Source organism: Nuphar pumila, chromosome 14 (assembly GCF_984573655.1).
Source record: "Nuphar pumila chromosome 14, dmNupPumi1.hap1.1, whole genome shotgun sequence".
Taxonomy (NCBI): domain Eukaryota; kingdom Viridiplantae; phylum Streptophyta; class Magnoliopsida; order Nymphaeales; family Nymphaeaceae; genus Nuphar; species Nuphar pumila.
The window spans coordinates 84,418,748-84,444,930 of record NC_143262.1 but is presented as its reverse complement, the minus strand read 5'-3'; the positions used below and the strand labels follow the sequence as shown (position 1 = coordinate 84,444,930).

General features: G+C 36.5%; 2 protein-coding genes across 5 annotated transcripts in view; one reads left to right on the top strand and one right to left on the bottom strand.

Annotated features, from left to right (window-relative positions):
- Nucleotides 1-1,473, top strand: part of ARC5 (P-loop containing nucleoside triphosphate hydrolases superfamily protein) — a 31,353-nt gene extending 29,880 nt beyond the window's left edge. For both annotated transcript variants that reach the window (XM_089987471.1, XM_089987472.1), the window contains 3 exons: nucleotides 658-822; nucleotides 906-1,054; nucleotides 1,248-1,473. In XM_089987471.1, coding sequence (XP_089843597.1) covers nucleotides 658-822; nucleotides 906-1,004 — 264 coding nt within the window. In that variant the 3' untranslated portion in view covers nucleotides 1,005-1,054; nucleotides 1,248-1,473. The remainder of the gene's footprint in view (nucleotides 1-657; nucleotides 823-905; nucleotides 1,055-1,247) is intronic.
- Nucleotides 1,474-3,335: 1,862 nt separating this feature from the next.
- On the bottom strand, nucleotides 3,336-22,112 carry LOC149817188 (uncharacterized). Of its 3 annotated transcripts, XM_089987470.1 has the most exons (11): nucleotides 18,945-22,112; nucleotides 16,270-16,474; nucleotides 15,823-15,973; nucleotides 13,793-13,913; nucleotides 13,509-13,583; nucleotides 11,808-11,898; nucleotides 10,846-11,116; nucleotides 10,711-10,753; nucleotides 10,208-10,311; nucleotides 3,730-4,179; nucleotides 3,336-3,622 (listed from the first exon to the last, which is right to left on the bottom strand). In XM_089987470.1, the coding sequence occupies exons 1-10, from the start codon at nucleotides 22,030-22,032 to the stop codon at nucleotides 3,757-3,759; spliced, it is 4,572 nt and encodes a 1,523-aa protein (XP_089843596.1). In that variant the 5' UTR covers nucleotides 22,033-22,112; the 3' UTR covers nucleotides 3,336-3,622; nucleotides 3,730-3,756. The 3 variants fall into 3 exon arrangements, 2 of the variants coding, with proteins under 2 accessions (XP_089843596.1, XP_089843595.1); XM_089987469.1 differs by having other exon boundaries at nucleotides 3,336-4,179; XR_016427655.1 differs by lacking the exon at nucleotides 10,711-10,753 and having other exon boundaries at nucleotides 3,336-4,179.
- Nucleotides 22,113-26,183: the final 4,071 nt, after the last annotated feature.

Below are 26,183 nucleotides of genomic sequence, written 5' to 3'. Positions count from 1 at the left end.
ATTTGTTGACACCATAGTCACTGATATCACCGATGTTTTGAAAATATTGCTATATTATCGGGTTTTTAAGTTCAGCCAATATTTTTCCGAGAGTTTTAAAATATTGCCAGAACCTAAAATATCACAATATTATGGCGATATTTTTTTGAGATATTCTCGAGATTTTAAAAACATCTTTTTATATAGTTTAAGTTTTTTTTCTTTTATATTTTAAAACCTTTTCTAATTGTTTCTTTATATATTTGCAAGAAAAATACTATAAAACCTATTATTTTTTATCCTTTTTTATTATTCATAGCTTCTGATATTTTCCCAAGATGTTCAAAAAATCTTTTTTATATAGTCTAAGTTGTTTTTTATATATTTAAAAACCTTTTCTAATTGTTTCTTTATATATTTGCAAGAAAAATACTATAAAAGTAATTATTTCGTATCTGTTTTATTATTAATAGCTTCCGACATTTTCCCATGAAAAACAGTTTTCGAAAATATCTCCGGGAAAACCCTCACCGAGAAATTACCTTGAATGATACAGGTGACTATGGTTGTCACTTAACAGACTATTATTGAGCCATGTAGATAGATGTTAGGTTTGAGAAAATAAGAGAAATCATTATGTAAATTTTGTGGGGGTTTTAACACTTGTTTCTATTACAGTTCAACTGTTTCCTCCTCATGCCCGTAGTTGACAAGTTGCCTGTCCTACTACGAGAAGACCTGGAATCTGCTTTTGAGGATGAATTGGACACTGTCTTCAATGTCACTCATCTTAGACTTTCTCTTGGACAGAAAAAACGTGACTATGAGATTGAGCTGAAACGGGTAATCCTCTGATGACAACACCTCCCATTCAATGTTGCTGCTATTTAGGCAGTAATTTATTAATAAATTATGCGTCTATGCAGATTCTGAGGCTGAAAGAGAAGTTTAAAGTTATCCACCAGAAATTGACCTCGCAAACAGCAAAGGATGTGTGCAATGGAGTCAAATCTTTGACACTGTGAATGGGCCTAATTTACATAATGCGTCTCTTACATCTGACAGATGCAGACAGGTGAGAATGTTTTCTGTCATGGGCTTTAGTACGAAACTTTGTTTTAGTTCTTTGATATAATGTTGAAGTCATAGTAGGAAGACTGTTGGTCTTAATATGATCACTTGAAATCCTTTTGTAAATTATTCTTTAGGTATGTATATTTTAATCCAGTAGCTTAATTCTATGTTCATCCCTCTGCCGATTTAAGTAGGGGGAATGCTACCTGCGGTGCTAAATTAAATGCTGCAAATGGATCAAACAGGATCAGGCTGAAATCTGCTGCCTATTGAGTGGTAAATTGACTTTCAGGGGCCAAGGCTTGCTTAGTTCATAAGAACCTCTTTCCTTGTTTATTTGAAGATACAAAACATTTGTTTATGCGAGAATTTTTGTAAGTCAGTTTTCTCCAGTATATGTCAAACATTCATTGCCTCTCATTAGCTTAATTTTATTATTTTTTTTCTCCTTTTATATTTAGTATATTGAATTGTAGGAAAATTCCACCTGATTTGCGTAATCGTCCATTTGAGAAATCAATAATCTTGATATGATGCATTGGACCTGTAATGATGCATATGTAACACGTTATGACATTTGGGGAGAACTTTGAATGGAGGCATTGCATTGTTTAAATGCTGAATTTTGCTAATACAATGTATTGTGAAGGGGCTTCAGGCATTGGTTAAAATATCTTGGAGTTTTTGTATAGAAAGTGACGCCTTTTACTCATCTTTATATTTGGAAAAATAAGTAGACTTCACTACTGCTACATGCAAAATTATGGAAAATTCTCCCCCCCCCCCCAAAAAAAAAAAAAATATCATCTTTGTTAATGCCAACAGTATATACTGTACCAGCATGACAATGAAGGAGACTTTGGCTTTGGTTTCTGTCATATCCGATGCAAAACTGTTCATTTGTATAAGGCCTGGAGATAATTCTCAGTTTAGAAAATTGACTTATCTAATGTGGTGGAGGACAGGATGGTTGGACCATGTTCGTAATGGAGGGGCCATGGGTTTGATCTTTGATGCCAAAAGGAGGCTATCCAAGTATGAAGTGAAATCAAACTCCAGGGAAATTTATTCTTTAGACCTCCATAAGATATGGTTGGAATAATGGTACTATTTCAACCAGTCTATGGAGCACAAAGAATAACATGGGGGTGGTCTGTCTCAAATAGTTTAGGGTATGGACTTGATCAGGGGGTTGATAAGGAGTTGGACCCATACTTAGGCTGATAGTGGCTGGCGGTGTTAGCCAAGGCATCTCTTTGCTGCAAATAAACCACAATGAATCTAAGGGCTTCAAGAACTTCCCATGTTCATGACAGTATATTTCATGGGTTTTTTTTAAAATAGGCAAGCTAGGGAACGACTCATGTGGGGTTCGAACCTGAGGCACTTTGGTTATGATAGTGACCTACACATCCAACCATGCCTACGCAATGGTAGATTAGCAAAATGTTGATTTAGAGCATCTTTTTGCTAAAACAAGGCTCCCAACTGGAAAGATATCTGACATCTGATATTTGTTGGGTTTAACCACCGTCATGAATGCAGTGGTGAACTGGCTAACTTGCACAATCATCCAGGCAGACTGCTACGTTTCATTACATCTGCAGTTAATGGCAGTGTTTACAAATTATACAAAACGAAAAGGTAAAAAGGAGTCTATTTTTTATTTGGAAAAAAATCCTATCTTATGTGGGGATACAAACAGGTGAGATCCATCAGAGGTTTTGTGATTTTTGGCTATTCCAAGCCGATCCAAATCCGACTCCCATGCATTTAGCTATTTCGGATCTGATCTGCTTGCACGAGTGCACCTCAAACCTATTTTAGGCTCCCTAGATATGGCTGAAATAACATGTTAACAGAATTTTTTATGTGATGAAGAATATTAATAATTAGGGGTGAAGAGGTCACTGATTGAGTTTATCATTGATGTCCTAAATACACATTAAGTACCCTTCTACCTTGTTCTTTTGAAAATGACTTATGCAGATGCTGCCTCAGTGAAAATCGCCTGAATCCACAATTTTGATAAAGCCCTAATAAAAGCAAACTATGGTTCTAACTTCAAATGAAAAGATTCGATATAGTGGTCTCATTATTGGTAATCTTCATTGTATGGGGACAGCTAACAAGGTGGGGTTGAACCAGATTTGTCAGTTTCAATGGACTGGCCAAACTGTTAACGATGTCGACTTGCACAAATGATTTCTTGTGACGGTTATAGCATAGCTCATGCCATCCTCCCAAAAAGTAGCAAAATGTAAGATGCACAGGAAATCTGAGTTTAAAGATGAAAAATTTCTTCTAATCGTTGCACTGTTTTACAATGGGGCAATTTCCAGCCAGCACATTCACATCCATTCTCAACCTCTTTCACTTTCTTCTTGGTCTTTTATTTTCCAGCGTGAGATTGCCCATAATCTAATATCAAAATACAAAGATTCTGTGGCCTTTTACATTCCAAATGCTGCAGGAATCTTTCTTGAATACACCAGGAAGATCCTTGACCAGCCGGGGCAGATGAAGAAGCTTGAGCATCACTTGGAATTATGCAGCTCTCCATAAAAAACTGCAAGAAGAAATAATCAATTACATCAGTGTATTCAACCCACAATCCAAGGAAGAAATACACTAAAAATGACTGAAGTATGATACACCCTTGTATCAATACACAACTCCAAACAAATTGGCTTGAGACCATCTTCACGTTTCTCTCTTTTGCATCAAACGGATGGGTTTTATGACTACATCAAGATCTGATTTTGGAGAGTCCAAGACAATGTCAGGCATAGATGTCTCATTGGCCCAAAGATCAATTGGCTGTACTGCTTCATCATCATCACCTACATCAAGACTGATGTAATCAACAAATTTGGCATCAGAAACAAAAGCATTGTCGAGGGCTTTCTCCATGGTTTGCTTCTTAGTTACAATTGTTCTAGATTTCTCCAGATCAAGAAGATTGGAAACAAAATAACGGTCCTTGGTCTTTTTCCGACCCTTCTGACGCAATTGTTTCCCAGGCTTGTCTTTCTTCTTTGGGTGATGAAGCTTGCATATGGATCTCTGCATACAGATTCCCGTTGCCTCGTATTCTGGACAGGTATAGCTGTGCTTCTTTTCACACTGCATTGCAAAAATGAGACAATCAACTTAAAGGCCGGGTATATCAGTATCTAAAGGCAGATATGAAACTCCATGAACATCTTTGTCAAGGGTAACTCTTAAAATGTACCCATCAATTGTTGTAATTAGATATATTTTATATATATAAAAGATGATACATATACATATATGGTATATATGTATATGTATCCTCCTATTTATATATATAAAATATATATTTTCCTTTTGTTTAGCTGTAGGGGTATTTTAGTCTTTTCCTCTGTTTTACGCACATTCACTTTATGAATGTGATTGTAATTTATTTTATTTTTATTTTTCTTTTATTTTTTATTTCTTTTTTCTCAAGTACCAAAAGGTACCTTGGGGGCCCCACTCAAATAGACGTTGGGCCCCTTCCAACGGTCACATTTGTGACCGTTGGAGGGGCTCCAACGTCTATGAGTGGAGCCCCTCCAAGGCTCCTTTTTGTTGTTATAAATAGGGGCTCTCCCCTTTGTATTTCTTACTTCTTGAGGGAGCTTATGCTCCATTGTAATGGGGTTTTTACCCCTTGTCCATTGTTTCTTCAATAATATGCAACTTATGACTTTATGTCATATTTTTTCCTTTTTATGGGTTTTATGGGTTAGCACATTATGTGCTTGTGTTGTTTCCCTTTAATGGGTATATTTGCACTTCACGTGCATAAGTATGGGTTCATTATTGAACCCAATGTATTCCAACTCACTTTCTAACATGGTATCAGCGCAAGGTTGAGATCGAGTTGCTCTTTGGTGCATCGGGAAGCGTGGTATTCAAGAATTTGTTAAAGAAAAATGGTGAAGTATTCGTTTCTCTCTATTGTCTTATTGTTATTCGGTATGCATTCTACTTCTTTGAGTATTGTATGAAGAATGTAATGTGTTCTTTTCTTTATGTGTGCTTTTTGTCATTATGTCTTTTTTGAGTTACTTGCTACTCTATTGAATCATTTTCGTATGTTTTTCTTTGAAAAACTTTAAATGATAACCTGTTTGGCGAAAAATTAGATATATGATTGCTCAAAACTTGCTTTAATGGGTCGGTAAAAATTTATGACCATTGGAACGTTGAATTTACATTTTTAAACCTAACCTTATTTATGAAAATACCTTTATATGAATGTTTAGTCTTTAAAGAAAGGTATGTTAAGATTAAAATGCTTGTGAAATGTAGTTTTTTTGAAAAATGTTTGGCATATATGAAAAATTCCATATTATGTGTCCGTTCTATATGAGCAACATTTAATTAAGAAAGTTTTTTTTTTATAATACCGGTTGAATTAAGTTTTAAAATGGTCTTATGGAATATGGTGATTTTCTTTCCATCTTTACACTCTTAAGGATGTTTTCAACATTTAGAGAGTTCTCTCTCTTTTCAATAAGAGACATTTATATTTTTATGTTGTGATTGTCTCTTGTGGGTTTTGGTGTTTGCCCTTTTTCATTAGTGAATGTTGTAAGTGCTTAATGCACTCTTTTGCTTTTCCGCATATTTCATTACAAAAGTTATGGTCTTCACTAATGTTTATTGTGTACTTATTTCATTAGGAGTAGGTAATAATCTATTAAGACATGTTTTTTGATAAAACTTAAGAGTGTTAAATTTTTCCTCAATAAATGTTTACTTTTTATTTAAGCCATAGTACAATCTTATTTATCATAAGGTTTTGTTAATGAATCTATTTTGTTGGGATTTCTTCCACTTTAATGGAGTTTTCTCCTTCTTTGGGAGTTGTATATGTTTTTTGTTCAAACTCTCCTTAAGGAGCCTTTTGGTCCTTATAATCTTCTTGTGAGTATATACTCTTTTATGAAGATTTCATGATTGTTTATCATTTTTAAGTTGAAATAGTAAGATTTCATAAGTTTTTCGAACTTCACCATCTTTATGAATGCCTATATTGGCCTAAGTTTGTTATTTTTTGAACTTCACCAACTTCACCGTTTAATTGCACCTTATGTCTTTCATAGTTAAGACTTGTTTGTTCCAAATCAGTTCATACACATGATGTTGCTTAATATTTCATGTTATGTAAGCCTTTTTTGGTGTACAAGACTTCTTTTGAAGATTAAGCATAATTCGTGTTTATGCAAAATTGTTTTGATGGATTATATTGGACCTTTGATTCAATTTGTTAATCGGTCCTCTTTGTAAAAACTTTTATTTGGAAAACGATTCCTTATGTGTTTATTGCCCTTTTGTGGCATTTATGTTTGTCCATCACATGTTATTTAATGCATCATTTATTTGGCCTTAGTATTGTTATATTAGAGATGTTTGTCGAGGTGAGTTATGGGCACCTCGTGTTGTATCATTTTTAGATTGTCCACCTTCCATATTATAGATGGTTGTTGAGGTGAGTTATGGGCACCTTGGGACTCTAAAATGATTTGTTATTTGATCTCTAATTATGAGTGTGTCACTCATCTTTTCTCTTGTGCCATTGATATTATGGATGCTTCTATGTAAATGTGATGGACATATGGTATTTGAAACCTTAAATGCTTTAAGGTACATTTAAAATCAAGATGTTTTGGGATTATAGCCCAACCTTTTATTTGTTTATGAATCTTATGAGTGCCTTTGCACATTTGTGATTCCGTATGTTGTGCTCGTTGTGCACATGTGTTCTTGTGTTTTTTCACAAGTGTTCTTGGTGTGTATGTTCACACATTTGTTCTAAAGAATATTATTTTATCGGTTGTAGTATCTTGTTGAAGATACGTTTTACTTGCATTTATTCTAAAATGTTATTATGAGTATTCTTTTTTAAAAAAAGAATATTGTTTCATTCGAGGTTTATTTTCATTACAAGTTTATTGCCTCAAAAGTCTTTTCCTTTTATGCCCATTATCTAAGTGTCATCATATGTAGACAAGAATTTTATTACACATTCGTGTGTTTTTAGCCCTTTGTTGGCTTTTGCTCTCTTGGTCTAGTAGCTGAACACACTTGTCTTGAGTGATCTTATATGTAGACAAGACACGTTGATTCACACCATCGTGTGTGATCTTAGTCCATGTTGGCGTTTGTGTTCTTGTTCTAGTCGCTTAGATGTATGCTCATGGTTGACTTATTTCACTCATTTCAAGTGCCATCTTATGTAGACAAGAGATGTATTATGTTTTAGCCCATGGTTGGCTTATTACTCTTGTTCTAGTAGCTGAACATACTTGGTTTTAAGTGTATTTTTACGTAGACAAGAGATACTTTTTAGTCCATGTTGGCATGTATTCTCTTGCTCTTGTCGTAGATGCACTTATTTCAAGTATTATTATATGTAGACAAGAGGTTCGTTTACACACCTTTGTGTGTGTCTTTGACCTTTAATGGCTTTATATTCTTGATCTAGTAGCTTATACACTTGATTTATGGGTTTTGGAGGACTAATGAGGAGGTTGTTTGTAATGAATAAACTATTATTGAAATTTGCAAAATTCCATTCATGACTTGTGTTTTTCAAGTAAATCATCTTTTTGATATGCATATCAAGTTGATTTCTTAGCATTTAATCTATATATTAAGTGCTTATGGTTTTTGCCACCCTTATATGTAAAATGTTTTTCAATTAAGTGTGACTTTCATAAATGTTTTAAAAAAAAAAACCTTGTGAACTCTTGGGTTTATTTTGCCTAAAGTATGCTTGGAGACTTCGTTTCTCTTATTTGGAACTTCACTACATGTTTGAAGCATGTGTTAGTTCTTTGAGTATTAATTCATATGATGATTCGTATATGCATATGCTCTTTATGGCCTTTTTTGGGCTCTCATTCAATAAAGCATATGTATGTTATGCCTCTTCGTAGGCTTCTTGTGGTATCCCTTAGTGGATCATTTTGTTATTCCCCATTATGGGGTTATATTTGTCCAATGGTGGACCTTATGAATGCATTATGCATTCTTGTAATTTTTGCATAATTTGCTTCCGCTCATTTTGTTTTAACATAATGTATGATTTAGATACTTTGGTTTTCTAAATTTTTCGTTTCATACTAAAGTAACTATCATATTATGCATAAATTTTACACCTTGTTAGGAATGTTCCTTTTTGAGTAAAGTGCAAAGATATTGTTTACTTGTTCTTTGTTGGTTTCTTTTCTCAGGATCTTGGAGATAGGACAAAGGGAAGTACCCTGGATGGTTCGGGAAATGGGTTCATCATTTGAAGACAATTGGAGGAAGGCTATTTCAAGTTTCATTGCATCCTTGCCGAAGCCTCTTGGAGTCGCCGAAGCCTCGTGGAGTTTTGCCCTTTTTTTTCAATCTTTTCGTTTCCCTGCAAAGCTTGAGGGGGGGGTGTTAAAATGTACCCATCAATTGTTGTAATTAGATATATTTTATATATATAAAAGATGATACATATACATATATGGTATATATGTATATGTATCCTCCTATTTATATATATAAAATATATATTTTCCTTTTGTTTAGCCGTAGGGGTATTTTAGTCTTTTCCTCTGTTTTACGCACATTCACTTTATGAATGTGATTGTAATTTATTTTATTTTTATTTTTCTTTTATTTTTTATTTCTTTTTTCTCAAGTACCAAAAGGTACCTTGGGGGGCCCACTCAAATAGACGTTGGGCCCCTTCCAACGGTCACATTTGTGACCGTTGGAGGGGCTCCAACGTCTATGAGTGGAGCCCCTCCAAGGCTCCTTTTTGTTGTTATAAATAGGGGCTCTCCCCTTTGTATTTCTTACTTCTTGAGGGAGCTTATGCTCCATTGTAATGGGGTTTTTACCCCTTGTCCATTGTTTCTTCAATAATATGCAACTTATGACTTTATGTCATATTTTTTCCTTTTTATGGGTTTTATGGGTTAGCACATTATGTGCTTGTGTTGTTTCCCTTTAATGGGTATATTTGCACTTCACGTGCATAAGTATGGGTTCATTATTGAACCCAATGTATTCCAACTCACTTTCTAACAGTAACATCTTACCCTCTTGTCAAGAATGGACCATGCAAAGTGATTCTTAGCAATAACATAACACTAAAGACAACTGCAGTCATACCTAAACATGCTTCAATCAGCTCAAAGGGTGACAGAGGGCACAGGCAAATTTCTAACAATCACTAGATACAAGATAAGCTTGCAACCAGTGTCATAAACATCACATATTGCCGAACACAACTAGCATAGAAAGACTTTCAAACACATCTAGTATGCAAGCTGTGCCAAAGACAACCTTCCACGTCCCCAAGCTGAAAAATCCCAGATGACGGTTTCCATTGACTTGACCAACCCAGGTTAGCCAGGATGAGAAAAGCAAGGGGGCCACCTATCTGGAATAGGCATCACTGAAATGCAGGTGACATGGTAGTCTATTGATCCCAACACAAATCATCTACACTTTATACAAGAGATTGACTGAAGACTGCGTAGACATAGCCGACATCTTGCATGCTATGAAATAAAGTATGAAAGACCTGAAACAACTGGAATATCGGTGTATGCTAGCATTGCAGGTAATTCTGTATTTCTAACCTTTTGCTGAACCTTTTCTCTATGCTCCATTTGTTTAATGCCAGTTCAGTCTCATCTCAATAAGACCCCAAACAACTGGAATATTAGGTGTCTGCTAGCATCATACAGGTATTTGTTTCTCAATTCCACACCCCTCTTGTTCTAGATATTTGCAACTAATAATGTGGCAATCTAGCGATTTTTGTATCCATTTGTTTATTTATTTCTAGTGAATTTGAATATCTTCAAAAGTTGAGTGATTTGATAAATTAGCAAACCATAGTGATGATGCTATATCCATGTCACATTGGTACAGAGTATGACGTGGAAATTTATGAGAGGACATGTACGGGTACAGTTTATATATATATTTATATATATGTTTGTATGTATGTAACACACAAACATGCGTAGAAAGAAGGCACAATTATGCTGAATTAAATTTCCTATACATGTAAAGTTATAATCTGCTTTTCATGAACTAAAAATTTGAAACATGTCAAAGATATACAGCGAATCCAAATAAGACAAACCTCATCACCATCAGCACAGTAACCTTTGAGAAACCCCTTGCAGATAGATGCAGCAGGATTTACATTAACATGTCTGTAGGGACAACTTTCATTGCTACATAATCCTGTTCAAAGAGCACACATGCTTATCAAGATTTACGTTTACATGTCTGCAGGGATGACTTTCATTGCAACAAAAACCTGCTCAGAAGCTCTTGTGTGTGTGTGCATGAGAGAGAGAGAGAGAGGTCATCACAGAGCCTATATCTTTCTATAATAGTAAAATATGAACCAATGAAAAGAAGGTTCAGACAAGCTATTTGCACAAAATCAATCAATAATCATCATGAAAAATATCTGGTATAACTTGGCTAGACATCTACCCAACTCGGTGAGTCATCCTTAATTCCAAGTTGCTGTAATGCTACGACTATAAAATCATGCAGGTCAAGGCACCAGCAGCAAGTTGGAGATATCTAGAGCAATTGAAACATGAATGACACATCTATAGAGATCTTAATTACCTTGTAAGAAAAATGAACAATCTGGCATTCTTTCTGGTATGACCTGTCCAAGTAATGTGATAGTCTAGAACAACACATCATGCAAATCATTTAAAAAGAAAAAGAAAAAGAAAAAGAAATGAACCAACTCAATACCTTGTGGGTCAACTTGCAATTTTCATTGAAACAAGAACCCTTTATGAACTTTGTACAGACAGCCACCTTATCAGGATCATGAATGTAAGAGCATTTTCCATCATCCTTGTTGCACTTTCCAAACCTTGTAAAAAACTGACAGTATTGTTTCTTTCTGGCTAAGCGTGATCTAATAGTGTGCAAACTCCATTTAACTTTCTCACTTGCCAGCATACGAGTCAACCTCTTTGGATCTCTTACAAGCTTGTTACCGTTCCCAACTCGTATATATCTATTCAATTAACAAAAGTACATATGATTTATCCAGTTAGACAAAATAAATTCAATGGTACACATTATTCGCTTCCACATATAGCTGATAGAAGTTCAAAGACTGTTAAACACACCCTTTTGGTCCTTTCTAAATGAAAGTTCTAAAGTTGCCAAGAAGAGAGGAAGGGCACCAAGTATGGACCCAGCTTTGCCAAAAAAGTAGTAACTGTGATAACTGACAAGTTCCTCCAAAACTACAAGGTCATCCTAGGGCATGACAGAATCAGGGTTACAGTTGTTCTTTGGAACTTTGGAACTTGATGCACCCAGAGACTCCAGTGCTACCCTTCCTCCTAACAGCCACAGCCCATGCCAACAACTCATGACCACCCTCTAACCCAAAAAAAGAGAAAAAAAAACTCATGACAACCCCACAAAGAATAAGAAAACGGCTACAGCGATGATCTGAAAACCCACCAACCTATCCAGCACACTTATACACCAATGAGGCAGAACTCAGTTGATGTCAAAGGTTGAGGCAGAGCTCAGTTGATGTCAAAGGTTGCAAGTTCAACAATGAAATTACAAAAGCCAGCACCAATGATTCCATATATGATCCACAACAGGAGACAAAAAGAAAGAAACAGGTGCAACACAAAAACCATAGATTCTGAGAAATTAAATGTTACCAATAGGAATATGGCACTTACTCATTGTTTCCAATCAACAACCTCCTTGGAACAAAAGATAGCTTGGAACCCGTTTCAGGTGATTGATCAACAGGAGATGAAACACTTTCATCTGAAGCACACAGACAGCCATCATTTGTAAACAAGACAAACAGCATAGGTACAGTTTTGACTCTCAACCTTTTAAGGCATTTGTATCAAAATGAAGAAAGAGTATTATCGCCTGAACTATTTACTGCTCTGGTATGCAAAGAAAGAAATGGTTCAAGCACCCACTTTACCATCACAGTAATCCATCAGGATCACAAACAAGTTCCATTCAAGATTACAAGCCCTAATTCAGACCAATAATGAGAGAAAAAGTGGATAATGTTGCATTAAGAATTTAAGAGAGAGAGAGTTTCAAAAATAAGATGCTTGGAACATCTAGACACAGGCAGCAAAGTTCCATTTAAAAAGCAAAGAGGCATGAAGCACACTCATGCAACCTCAGCAAGTCCTCATTATTCATGCTGATAAAAACCATTCTCATTGTGAATTAATTTGATAAAAAAACATTTACATATCGGTATCAAAGAAAAGGCATAAACTAAAGTTTCGTTATTCAACTAATTTACATTATCAAGAGCCATTCTCAAAAATATCTGGCATGAACGATTTTGACCTTCATATTAGCTTCCTAGAAGGAGAAAAGGGAACAGCAAAAACTGTTTCTCAGAAACTGAAGCCCGAGTTGAAAAGAATGATCTGTGTGTCATGTGAGATCACCTCAAATGCAAATTCATCAGATTACCTTTGATACTTCTATCAAGAATGAATAGAAGCTATATAATCATAATTGGGTAACAGACTAACAGAGTATATAAATGTATAAGCTTCATTCAGTCATTTTAATCTAAAGATTCTAAACAATCAATACATCTTTCAGATAGAACCTGCTTGTTGCTTTCTTTGGATTTAACCCAAGGACATGCAACTTCTGCTTGCATAAAATTGGGATCTTGGCCATTAAGTGACCCAGTTCTCGGTGAGGGTTCCTCGTCATCAAAAAAAGGAAAAAGAAAAAGGGATCTAACTAGACAAATCTTAAGAGAGAAATGACTTCTGGAGTAATCAGCTGAGAGATATTAAAAAAAATAAAGATGCACAAAGCACCCCAAGAAATTTTCCTTCTCGAATTACAGCATATTCAGGATGGTTCTTGTCCACCACTTCAACAAACATATGCATGATCTATGATGGAATACAGAAATCATAACGAATTGGTGTTACAGGGAGAGGCTCTGTAAATGGATCATCTTGGCCTTAAACACCTAAGTCCACAATTAGGCCTAGGCTGAGTTGGCAACCCATAGCCAACATGAACCCAGACCATTGGATGTGTGCACATATGCATGAGTATTTACAAATGTATCCTATCACCACACATAATGAGATTGGATACAATAAAACACATCAAGAAGGAATTATAACTAAGATATTACATCTTAAATAAAATATTTAATACAGCAGTTTCATTCCATGTACAAGCCAACTCAGGCATGTATGAATAACTTTGTCATGTCCACAAGTTGCTTGATTACTAACAAATAATCTAACATCCATAAAAATGACTAATATAAAGATGCTGGCAAAAGGACACAGGAAATTGCATATAAAAAGGACACGCGATACTAACAAAACTGTCACACTGCAAAAAGGAAAAGCCAGAGAAATAACTACCAGGGATCCGCAGAAGAGTTCTCTTAGATGAGTCCATTTTGTATCGAACTGAACCAACACGATAGATCCTTTCCCCTGCAACAATAAGTGTACTCCAACTACATCCTCTCATAATGCAGAAGAAACAATGCAGTTTTGTAAATTTACAGATGAAGTCCTTTCAGAGCATCAAGGTCATGAATGTATTCTAATTATCAAAAACTCATTGCTGCATTATAGTAAAATAAGAAATCCAGAACAGATGGAAATCTAGATTAAGCAAAACATAGGGAAAGCTAGCTGACCTGGCTGCAATTCAATGCCACAAGCATATTTCCGAGAGGCGTGTTTTACAGCTTTTGCAGTGGCAACATCACCCTTCTTTCTTTTGTCTTTTTCCACAGCAGCAAAAGCAAGTGTTGCTTCCTGTGAACCGTTATCAACATATATCAATTGCTAATAAAGAATAAATGCAGAAATATCATCAGGTAAGATTATGCTAGAATAGGGGCAATATAAATGCCATAATTCAACATTAAGGTAGCTAACAGTGAAACAAGCAGAGAACCTTCAAAACTTCCTATTACAAGAAAGAAACAAAAATAATCAAAATAGTTAACAAGCCTAATATATGGTTATTCTAAACATGCAAAAAGATATTGTTTGGTTTACAAATCGAAATGGAAAAAGAAAAACACATTTAAAGTTCAAAAGAACAGGTTCAAGGAATGATTGCTGCAAATAAGCTAACTATTGGTGTGATCAGGTGCTTTCCAATCAATGAGAAAAGAAAAAAGAAAAAGAAAAATATGGTACTGTAATATTTAAGAAGCAATTAAATATAGTACAAAAAAACAACACATATCAGGAAACACACTCAGTATAAGTTGTTAATTGCATGAAAAACAGAAAAATATTAGTAATGGATTCTGATCCTTCAAGTCTGATGTGCTATGTCGGACAAAGGCATGAGCCTTGGCCAAGCACTAAGACTGCTTTCTATATGTGTGTCTGTGTATAGTTGATCCCAGCAACTGGTCTTCTTGCTGGTAGAAGGAATGAAATAACAAGTGAGGGCATGGCCAAAAGGTCCATCTTTCAGTGCTGAGAAAAAGTTGTGATGCCCCTAGTTATAGAGATCATTTGGAGGGTATTTGAATTTACTTGTTCAATATCATGTTGATTTGCACTTGTTAATGCAAGTGATTTATCACTCCCAAAATCATGTCTCAAATGAATTTTTAGACCAATAAATAAATCAAAAGACCTCATTTCAAGAGCTTGATTATTCTATCTTTATATAAAATTTTCCATAAAACCTTTGGTGTTACTTGATTCTTATTGCCTCTCATGGTTGATCAACTGGTTCCAACAAATTAAAGTTTTAGGCTGCTCTACTAGCTCAACCCTCTTAGTAGGAGAAGAGGTGGTTTTGCTACATCGGATACATTGCTTCATATTGCCTCCAATCTCTCTTTCTAAACATTTCCTTGATGCTTCTTAAACATTTCATGCGTCATGCTTCACACATTTCTAAACTGCTCACTTCACCGCTTTAGCTTCCAGCATTCATTTTGTATCTTGGTAACCTGGGGTAAACCTAACATGATCCAAGGTTGCCAGACTAGGAAGCTGAAGTGAGAATCGATACAAGAAGCGAGGTATCAATTTGAAAGTGAAATGATCGAATGGAAAGCGAAATTCGAATAGAACGAGAAGCGATTAAAAACTAAAATAAAAATGACTATTCTTAAATTTCATGACTTTCTAGTGTAAGATCTAAATTTTTTGCCAAAATCTAAACACAAGTATAGGAGAATCAAAATTCCCATTAAGTTTTGGAAGAGAGGAGTATCGCGCTTCCGAAGCGAGTTGCCGGAAAGCACACTTCCCACCTATCTAAGAAGCTTCTAGTAACTCTAACATGATCTTACCTTCATGCAAGTTTGATGACTCCATTTCCTCAATAGGATCACAACCAACCACTAGCCAAACAACCCATTTGAGAGCCCTATAACTTTCTTTCTCTTTCTCTCTCTCTCTCTCTCTCTCTCTCTCTCTCTCTCTCTATATATATATATATATATATATATATATATATATATATATATATGTGCTCCCACTTAGAATGCACCTTTTAACTTTTGAAATTATTCTCAGCTTAAAACCACTAATATATCATGAGGCAAAGATAGTTAAAAAGAAGAATATGCATGTGTGCATGCTGGCATATTGTCTATGAGTGTATGCAGATACATTTTTCTGTTTTTGCATGCATGATGTGAAAAAAGGGTAATATCTCATCTATAATATGCACATTAAAACTGACACTAACCTCACAAGCTTGCTTTGAGTGTTTCTCAATGGATTTTGACCATTTCAAGCTTCTTCCTCCAACGCTGAGCACTGCTGACTTGCGCAGAGAAAATCCATTGCTAGATCTCGTGTATAATGTGTCTCTTTTACGTGATAGTTGTAGCTTTCTACTGAAGGAATAGCAACATCCAAAAAGTATTAATGATAAATTGTATTGGATAGATGACATGGCATCTATAATATAATAACAACCACAGAACATCATGTGATGATATATGTCATTTATGATAAAGTTGTAGTAACTAATTTAGCAGCGCTCCACTGAGATAACAGCAACAGCCTAAAAGTATTGACCACAAATTGTACTCAAAAGATTCTTTGGAATCTAGAACATCATAGCAGCAACAAGGCAAGAATGACAGATGTTGAACTAAAAGTTGAAAGAAAATAAGAAAAATTTACATGCCTGATCATGGATAATGAGTTCCTAATTTCACTGGACACCATGCTCCTTCCATAAAAAGTATGATATGTCTTTCTCTTCCAAGGAACAAGTGATGGAAGAACAAATCTTTTCTGAAAGGAAATATCTTCCCTAGACAGTGACTGAGTCCCACTTAGTGTCCAAACCTTTGACGTCCTTTGAGGGTTGCCACTCTGAACCTCAGAAACTGAATAAATATGAAACCAATCAAGGTCTCAATAAAAGTTAAATCATCAAGCAGATAATGCCAAACAAAGGGTCAAATATTGATCATCCACTGAATCAAAGACTCAAGTGCCATTACATAGAAAAATCCTTAGCTTAAACTTGAAAACATTATCATAGTTCACCATTTAAAATTGTTAATCATAATTCAAATTGCAGTAATACATACAAATCCTTTGTTGATAAGATGAAACAGAACAATCGTATAACCCCCCCCCACCACCACCACCACACCTAGAGTTATACGAGCTACAATAAAATTTGCAACATATTCAAAATATAATGGTTACGTAAGTTAGCTTTGCTGGCTGTGAAATGCTAAACATCCAAATCTCTTAGAATTGAAGGGCAAAAACATCTGCAAATTTCAACAAATGATAGCATGTAACATGCGAAGGAAGATAATAGAAGCAAAGGCACTTTTGGTTGTAGACTACGCTAAAGACAAATGAACACATAGCCAAAGAAATGATTTTCCCCACAGCAATTGTTTGCAAGAAAAAAACAATATGATGACTATGGCATGGGAATAGGCATACTGATGAGGGAAGATAAATGGAAGCTTGCCAGCCAAACCAAAATAGGAATATATTAGGATGCTAGCAAGGACAGAAACTTCTGAACTGATTACAACATTCCCTTGGCATCCTACCTTCTATTCTGTTTCCTCCCATCCCTGCTCTATATCTTCTTGAGGCAGGTTATCTGTTTTCACTTTTCACCCAACCCCTTCATGACTGGGCATGTTTGGTAGCATCCCACGACTCGAGATTTTGACTCTCATGCAAATGAGAGAATGAATCTCACTGGTGTTAGCTAAACAAAAATCAGAAAATGAGTGGTGAGATACACACTCTCATTGGCCTTTGCAAATGAGATATTTTCTAATTTACATGAGAATCAATGAGAATCAGAATCACAAGGTTGTGATTCTGATTCATATGACTCCAAATCAAATTTGATTTGCAGTCACATGTGGCCCAGCAAACCGAATGTGACCTAGGACACTAGTAAGGACAACAAAAACCTCCAAACCCTCTACATCATGCCCTTGACATCCCACCTTCTACTCTCTTTCCTCTCATCCCTGCTCTCTTCTTTAGGCAGGTTATCTGTTGTCACGTAATGCCTTCATGCTATTTTATTTCTTTAACCACTCTTTAGCTGGCCTCTGAAAAGAGGGAGATTGTTAGTGTATGCAATATAGTGCACATAGTGTACATACCCATTTCTCACTTGCATATTTTTGTTCCCTATTTCTCTTAGTTCTTGGAGGGCATTTACATTAGTATGCTTTCTCATGTTATGTAACTGATGCTTTGAGTTAATGATAACCCCCACCCCCACCCCCCCTTCTCCCTCCCCCTTGGCCACACACAATATTGGCTAAGAGTCCCCCTAAGATCTCACTACCAAACTTGTCTAGCACTGGTACTGGCCAAGGAGATTTCTAGATGCAACCGATGGAGACATCTTATCTATTTATGGCATCAGATACACGATTCTACAATGTATTATGCTTTCTGCTTACAGTTTGGATGTGCCTGATTCTCAGTTTTAACTTTTAACCATACAACTTTGAATTTTCTCTCAGAAAAATCAAACAACTGTGGACATTCCAATTTGTCTATTTCCGGCATTCCAGTGCTTCTGCACTATGTTACCAAGACTCTTTCAGGGGTCTGGTGCATTGTTGTCAAACGCAGTTGGACACTGTCACAGGTACTAATACTAATATGCCTCGACATGGCTTGGAAATGCCAGTTTTGGACATCAAACTGTCTGGCAATGATAGACAATGCATTGAGTGTCTCCAAGCTTAATGTAAAGAAATTTCCTTGAGTGTTAAGAAAATGGCCAACACTATCAGACACTTTATCAGAAGTTCACAAATATCGTTTTATTTTTCATTTTTAAACCTCTTAACTGCCTTTGATTTTTTTATCAAAAACTTAACATACTGGAATTTATCTTGCTAAAAGCCTAGGTTTTCTTTTGGTCAAAAACACAAAAAAGGGTTTTCTTTTAGTGAAAACCATAAAAAAGAGATTCTTTAATTAAAATGGGAAATAAACCTCAAGGAAAGCAAGCATGACACCTAATGTATCTGTTCCAATTGTTCCAAATTAATTATCAATTATAGGGAAAAATGAGTTTGGGAAAATCAAACTACACAAATATATCTTTCATCCAAGCAAATTTTGAGTCCTAAACATGTGCATGCTTTTTCTTCTCAGAAGATTACCATGTCAAGCGGTTACTATTTAGATGGAAATGAAAGCTTGAATTCACTCTAGAGTCTACATACACATCTTTCCCCTGTCTTTGATTAACTAAGGTCATAAAATGCTGATCTTATCATAGCTGATATAGAAGAAAAGAGAAATTTCAACTACATATTCCAGATTTAACAAGGATACTGAATTATATACCTCTATCAATCTTCCTTTTGTTAAAACCACAGCTCTGTTGAGAACGCAGTTTAAGAGATCTTTTGTCCTCTGAATTGGAGCCATCATCAGGAACAACCAATGCTTGAATGGATTGACTTTCTGATGCAGTAACATCCCGAACAAGTTGATTCTTGTTTTTTTTGTAGTAGTGTTCACATGAAACTGTGCTGGCCAGTGCCAGAGAATTTTCTGTTTTGGGCGATGAGCCATGACAGACAGGTTTGGAAGCTGCAATCAATTGATTTATTTTGGTCTTCACATAAGTCACCTGCTTTGATTCTAAGTTTGCTTTGTTTGAGTTCACGTTCCCCTGAACTTCTGAACTGATGACAGGAGAACAATTGTTTTGAATATCTGAAACTTTCACTGCATGTGATTCATCATCACTCTGTTTCATCGAGTCCAGCACCATAGATGTAGAGGAGATACCTAATCCATTTTCACGGGGTGGTTCAAGAGACTCTGGGAAAGGGGAACTCTGTGGAGAGTTGACTGGTAATTTAGCAGCTTGAGCTAGAGGTGGTGTATCTGGCCTCTGAATAGGGGTTATTCCATCAGGATTCTCACTGGCCAGTGAACTGACTGCCTTGATCTTATTTTTGAATCCCACACTCTTACTGACGGTACTATCCCCTCTATCAGGTGAGCCATTTGTTGATGAAAATTTTGCTTTCACTTGTGATTGATTTAAGGGGAGACCTAAAGGTGGTGATGCCACAGGGCTAGCACCAATAGGTGTCGCTTTTCTTACGAGTGTATTCCCCTTACGAATATAAGAAGTATTCTGATACATGTCCTGCTTCTTTAGTGATTGGTTTGACAAAGGAGTAGCATGTGATAAAACCTGTTGTCCTGCTGATGTGGAATTTGAAGTATTGTCAGTTCGATGCCAGGTCCTGGATCCCTTTATACGAGCAGCTTCTGCTGCTTTTGTGCCTTTTCTTAGAGACAGTGATGGAAAAAATGCTGGCTGTGGTAACGATGTAGGTACTACAGTGCTCTGCAAGTTCTTGTTGGCTGGTTCTCTAGCTGTCTTCAACTTAGCTGTTGGTTGGCTGGTAGCTCTTGATACAGATGGTAAAGTCACACCAGTCAGTTTAGATGTCAATTCACCAGTTGCTTGTAATGAAGATTGCAAGATTGCATCCGAAACAGTGTGTTCAAATGGCACATTTTTATGCATATACATATCTCTGATTTCCGCATGCGGAATCTTTGGAGGAGAGACTGAAGCAACAGTATTGGCAACTAAAGCAGTACCATCATCAGTCTTTAACTTCTTCCCTGGAGGACCAATATCTCCTGGTTCAGTTTTGTCCACAGAATTGCACTCACTTCTTTCAGAAGTCACACGTACAGTTTGGTTGCAGCCTGACTTGTTATTGTGCAAAGAAGTCACAAATCCCTGGGCGCTCTGTATTAAATCTTCAGACTCTTCCATTGTAACCAATGCATCACAAGCATCACCACCCACAACTTCAGATTGTGGATTTCTCTCCAAAACTGAAGCCTTGACATCTTCAGATGGTGGCTGCAATGGAATTGTATCATCAGAGTTCTTTTCTCTTTTCTGGTGCATCACATTATTACATTGTTCCTCACTAGAATTGAGAAAAGTGTCATTGGAACAATTAACAGAGATCAAATTATCACCTTTCTTGCCAGATTGTGTACTCTTTCTGCGCAATTCATGAGAATCTAAAGTGCATCCCCTTTCCTTTTCAGAATCTACCACCAATTGCTTCACATTTCCATCAGCTCCACCCATACTGCTTCCACAATTACCTAAATCTTGTGAAATCGAATCCGGTTTGGACCCCTCGATTACCATAGCAGGCTTGTTAGATAATGTGGTTACATTTGAAGAATTACATAACTTATCCTTGTTAGAATCCACCATAGCTGCAGGTCGATTAGTTAACAACCTCGATCCCCTTGCACTTTTATTCTGCACATTGGAAACTGGTGTACCTGAAACAGGGGCAGCCACTTTCTTGGCTTTCTTCACCTTCTTCTTGATGATCTTCTTCTTCGAAACCATGACCTTGCTTGAATTAGCCCCCATGGATTTGCTTGAATTACCCGCCGTGGATTTTCTTGCATTAGACCCTTGATCTTTGGGCACAACCAGAATCTCTTTGGCTACCAACGCATTCGATTTAAAAGAGACGTCAAGGTCCACCGTCTTCTCTGCTACCGAATCCCCAACTCCCAAACTCTCATCCTCCATACCCTTAGGAGGTGGTGTTGCAACCAACCCCTTGCGAGGCTCTTGATCAAAACTGCTCCTTTTCCCAATACTCATTCCATTCTTCAACATCTTCTTCGAATTCAAAACCGGAACCTTGTGGGTATTATACGAATTCCCTCCGGGAACGATCTTCTTCCCTTTACCCGCAGGTGATTTCGATGGGTATCTCCCAAATTGATCAACAAAGCCACCATTATCCCTATAACCCTTGTTATTATACCCATGATTCGCCTGCGATTTTGCCTGAACCGCATGTGAATCCGACGAACTCACCCTAAAATACCTAATCCCATCAACATCAACGAACTCATCGACGACCCTACTCCTCTTCCCCCTCGAAACCCCTTCCTCAATCCTGAGCCTATGCGGCGGACGCAGCCGGGAATCGACCGGCAACCGTTCCCTCCCGACGCCGTGCGGGTCGAAGAAGGGCTCCGCCGCCTGCGGCGAATCCCAATTCCAGGGATCCTCTCTCAAGATCCCACCAAATTCAGGGGAATCAAAAGGGTAGAAATCCTGGGCACCTCTGAAATCAGGGTGTCCCTCCCGGCGAAGGAACCGGTCGAGGGCTCGATCGCCGTTTGTCCGGAAATCCAACGGTGGGTGGTGGGGGATCCCCAACCGGAGGTCTTGGGAGAGGTGGGGAGGTGGGTAAATGCGGGGAGAGGCCTCCAGATTGGTGGCGCCGCCGCCGCTGCTGTTGGTGATGTCGACGAAATCGGTGCGGAGGAGAGGGTGATGGGGATGGTTATGGTGCGTAAGAGCGTACCTGGCGTCGGGAACGAAGGCGGGGAGGGCGTGTCGACCGTCATCCATGGTCGAAGAAGGAAAAAAGGAAGGAAGGAGAGAGAGACGCTGCCTTACGCCTTTCACTCTCTTTGTGATCCTTTTCTCTTTCTATCTCTTGTTTGTTTCATGTTTATTTGTTTGGGGAGGAGCGGGTCTTTTTATTATGGATAGGAATTTGTTGAGATTGACATGAAATAAGATTTGGTTTCTAGATTTTGGATGTACAATGGCGTTGTCATACGCCGACCTAGTAGGCATTGTTGGGCATGCCTGAAGGCGGCCAGTGTTTGGGACCGATGTGTATCCATAGTCTCAACCATCATTGGCACAACCAGTCACGGTGATAGATGGCAATTGATGTTCGGGTAGGGATGTGTGTGCACTATCCAATGTTGTGAGGGTCAAAATGTGATAATAGCAATATAAATACTATTGAGTGAAAAATGCATCATGTATAGTAGCAATCTTGGGCCATTGACATAGTTTTTAAAAATCTAATTGTTTCAGTAGTTAAGTCTAACCAATTTTATCTTAAGATCATCAAATATATGGATGAACATTAGGTCAATAGTCATAGATTGATGGAGCAATATGCTATCAATTTGATGAGTCCAATAATCATCTTTATCTCCAAGCATGTTTGGACCAAAAGTATCTTTATTATATCTTGATATCTTTGTAAAAAAAGTTTGTCTTTGTTCGTCCTTCTCTTTTAAAAAAATTATCAGTCGTCTATTTGTTCAACCTTACTCGACAAAACACATGTTTTGCTTTTTGTCTAATTTCTCTCAACAAAGACTTCTCGCTCATCATATTGAGTTCATGAAAAAGTCATCATATAAAACAAGGTATTGGCCTAGTCTTTGGTTCAACCTCGCTCAACAAGACCTCTCTCTTTATATAAACAAACATCATAAAGAGACCCTCATTTTGAGCTATGTATATGTCTTTACCTACAAAATGCATGATCCATCATCATGTTATTTTTTCACATTTTTTTTAAAATTAAAAACAACAGTGTTAGAGTCAATCTGTTGGTATTTCCAAAACCAATGTCTACTTTTCTTGTTATCTACCGAGCTTTGAATGATAAAAAACAAAGATGGGCATTTGTAGATACCTCAATTTTGACTGAGTCATTTCACGTTAGAGTTATTCTAACTTTATCTTTATTTTTTGCTTTTAAAATAGTATTTTTAAGGAGTTTTCTCAAAATATAAATTAGACTAGAGGATATTAGCTTTCGAACACAACAAAAATGAGGTCAATATGACATCAAAGTAGAAAGTTATGACCAAAATAAGGTGACTTATTGGGTAAAAACCTATTTTTTAGGTAGAGCCCACTTTGAGTAAAATTTTGACTACCAAAATGATCGAATTTAATTTTTTTATTTAAAAGATAAAATAAAGTATCGATGTTATCTTTTCAATACATCAAACTGTGCATCAATATGACATCCAAATAAAAAGTTATGTTCAAAACAAATTAGCTTGTCATAATGGATCTGAAGTACAACCTAGTTTAAAATTTACATATCTGAAATTCCTATATCCAATCCATATAAAACTTCTGGAAGCCCCATCCACACTTATAGATTTTTATCTTCTTATAAAACCCTAGAAGTTACCTAAAAGCTTCTCTCCTGCTCTTAAAGATAAGTCTTCCTAATCTTTTATGAATTATTCTCACCTTAGATTCATTGAACTTGGTCATTCTTAGGTTGCTTAGTTGTTAAGCTAGGTAACTCTAACTAATAAGATTTAACCTAGTAGCAAGAACCAATCAGAAAGAAACCTTTAAACCTTTAACCAATATGGCCGTGTCATGTCATCAAAAATCATATCTGAATCTTGGATCCATGAGATTATGATCCAAATATGCCAGAAAATCTATAATTATGGAGCATCTCTCCCTAGTTCATCATCTAGAACCTAAGTAAAGAAACTTACTCACACCTACTGTCCAACTCAACATCCTAGAGCCCATCATCAAGACTCTGCCCATTTGAGTTTAACTGAGTTGAGCCTGCCCCAACTCACAATTATACTAAGTGCTACCCGAGTTCCATTGTGCTTGTCATTGTAATAGGAAAGGGCTACCAAGCCCCAGGTGAGGATTGGTTTTCTTTTTGTGTATTAATTTCATATATTCTATTATTATAAATATGATTTTTTTAACTTTTGTATGCTTGTTCATTTTTTCATGTTTTTTCTGAGCCTTGGTGGTAGCTCACACCATCAAACTCATTTATTTCATAGGATCCGTGTATAAGGCATGACCACTTGTGAGCTAAAGCATAGCGTTGAAGATTTTGAACTTTTGGTGTGGCTGATGCATGCTCACAGAGGAAAAAAGACATGCAATTTGAAGAGCGGACCCCACAACTCTCTTGTCTTATCACCACAACAAAGCAGTGGATTAGCGACGACCACATTCCGTCGCTAACCGGCTTAGCGACGACGAGGCGACGGTATGCTTACGTCGCAATTTTTTCAATGCTAACTGGCGACGAAATAAATTCGTCGCTCGGTCCATCGCTACTTGCGACGGAATAACGAGCGATGTATTCCGTCGCCAATCCGTCGGTACCAAACGACGACCTCGTCTTGGCGACGGATTTACGTCCGTCGCTAAGCCGTCGCTAGATTTATATGCATAGTGACGATTGTTTCCGTCGCTAGGTTTATATCCATAGCGACAGATGTTTCTGTTGCTAATCCATCGCAAACACGAAAAAAAATTAAAAAAAATTATTTGAAAATTAAATACCGAGAACGATACAATTTATATTTCCTGTAAATAAAAAACAAACTACACAAAAATTTCCATATAAAAGGAATCTACAAACAATTAATCGTTCCACCTTAAAATTAACAAGTTTAATTATTTACAATTCAACAATTACAATTAGGAAACAAAAAACATTAGAACTTCTTCAACATAGTTCTCTAATCATCGCCAAGATTTTATGCGTCTTCTTGTTCATTGCCTTTATCTGTCCCTTCAGCTCCGCTACGCTGATTATCGCTAGCAGCCTACACAAGAAAAGAACAGTCAGTATTGATAAACAAAATATAATGAAATAAATTACACACTACATGTGATTCTATCACGTGCTCATATGTGTTCTAAGGCAATAAAAAAAATTGTATGTAATTATAGCATGCTCATATGTGCTCTAAGGCAGGCAAAAAACTCTATATGTGATTCTATCATGAATTATATGTGTTTTAAGGCATTGAAAAATTTTTATATGTGATTATATCATGCTCAGATGAGTTCTAAGGCAGCTAGAAAAACTCTATATGTGATTCTACCATTCTCATATGTGCTTTAAGGCAGGCAAAAAGCTATATATGTGATTCGATTATGCTTGTATGTGTGCTAAGGCAGTCAAAAAATTGAATATGTGATTATAGCATGCTCATATGTGTTCTAAGGCAGACAAAAAAACTCTATATGTGATTCTATCATGCTCATATGTGCTCTAAGGCAGGCAAAGCAAAAAACTTTATATGTGATTCTATCATGAATGATATATGTTCTAAGGCAATAAAAAAACTCTATATCTGATTTTGGCATACTCATATGTATTTTAAAGTAGTCAAAAAACTGAATATGCGATTATAACATGCTCATATGTGTTCTCAGGCAGTCAAAAAAATAAATATGTGATTATAGCATGCTCATATGTGTTCTAAGGCAGTCAAAAAACTTTATATGTGATTCTATCATGTGCTCATATGTGTTCTAAGGCAATAACAAATTTTTATATGTGATTATAGCATGCTCATATGTGCTCTAAGGCAGGCACAAAACTCTATATGTGATTCTATCATGAATTATATGTGTTTTAAGGCATTAAAAAAATTTTATATGCGATTATATCATGCTCAGATGAGTTCTAAGGCAGCTAGAAAAACTCTATATGTGATTCTACCATGCTCATATGTGCTTTAAGGCAAACAAAAAACTATATATGTGATTCGATCATGCTCGTATGTGTGCTAAGGCAGTCAAAAAATTGAATATGTGATTATAGCATGCTCATATGTGTTCTAAAGCAGACAGAAAAACTCTATATGTGATTCTATCATGAATGATATATGTTCTAAGGCAGTAAAAAAACTCTATATGTGATTTTGGCATGCTCATATGTGTTTTAAAGTAGTCAA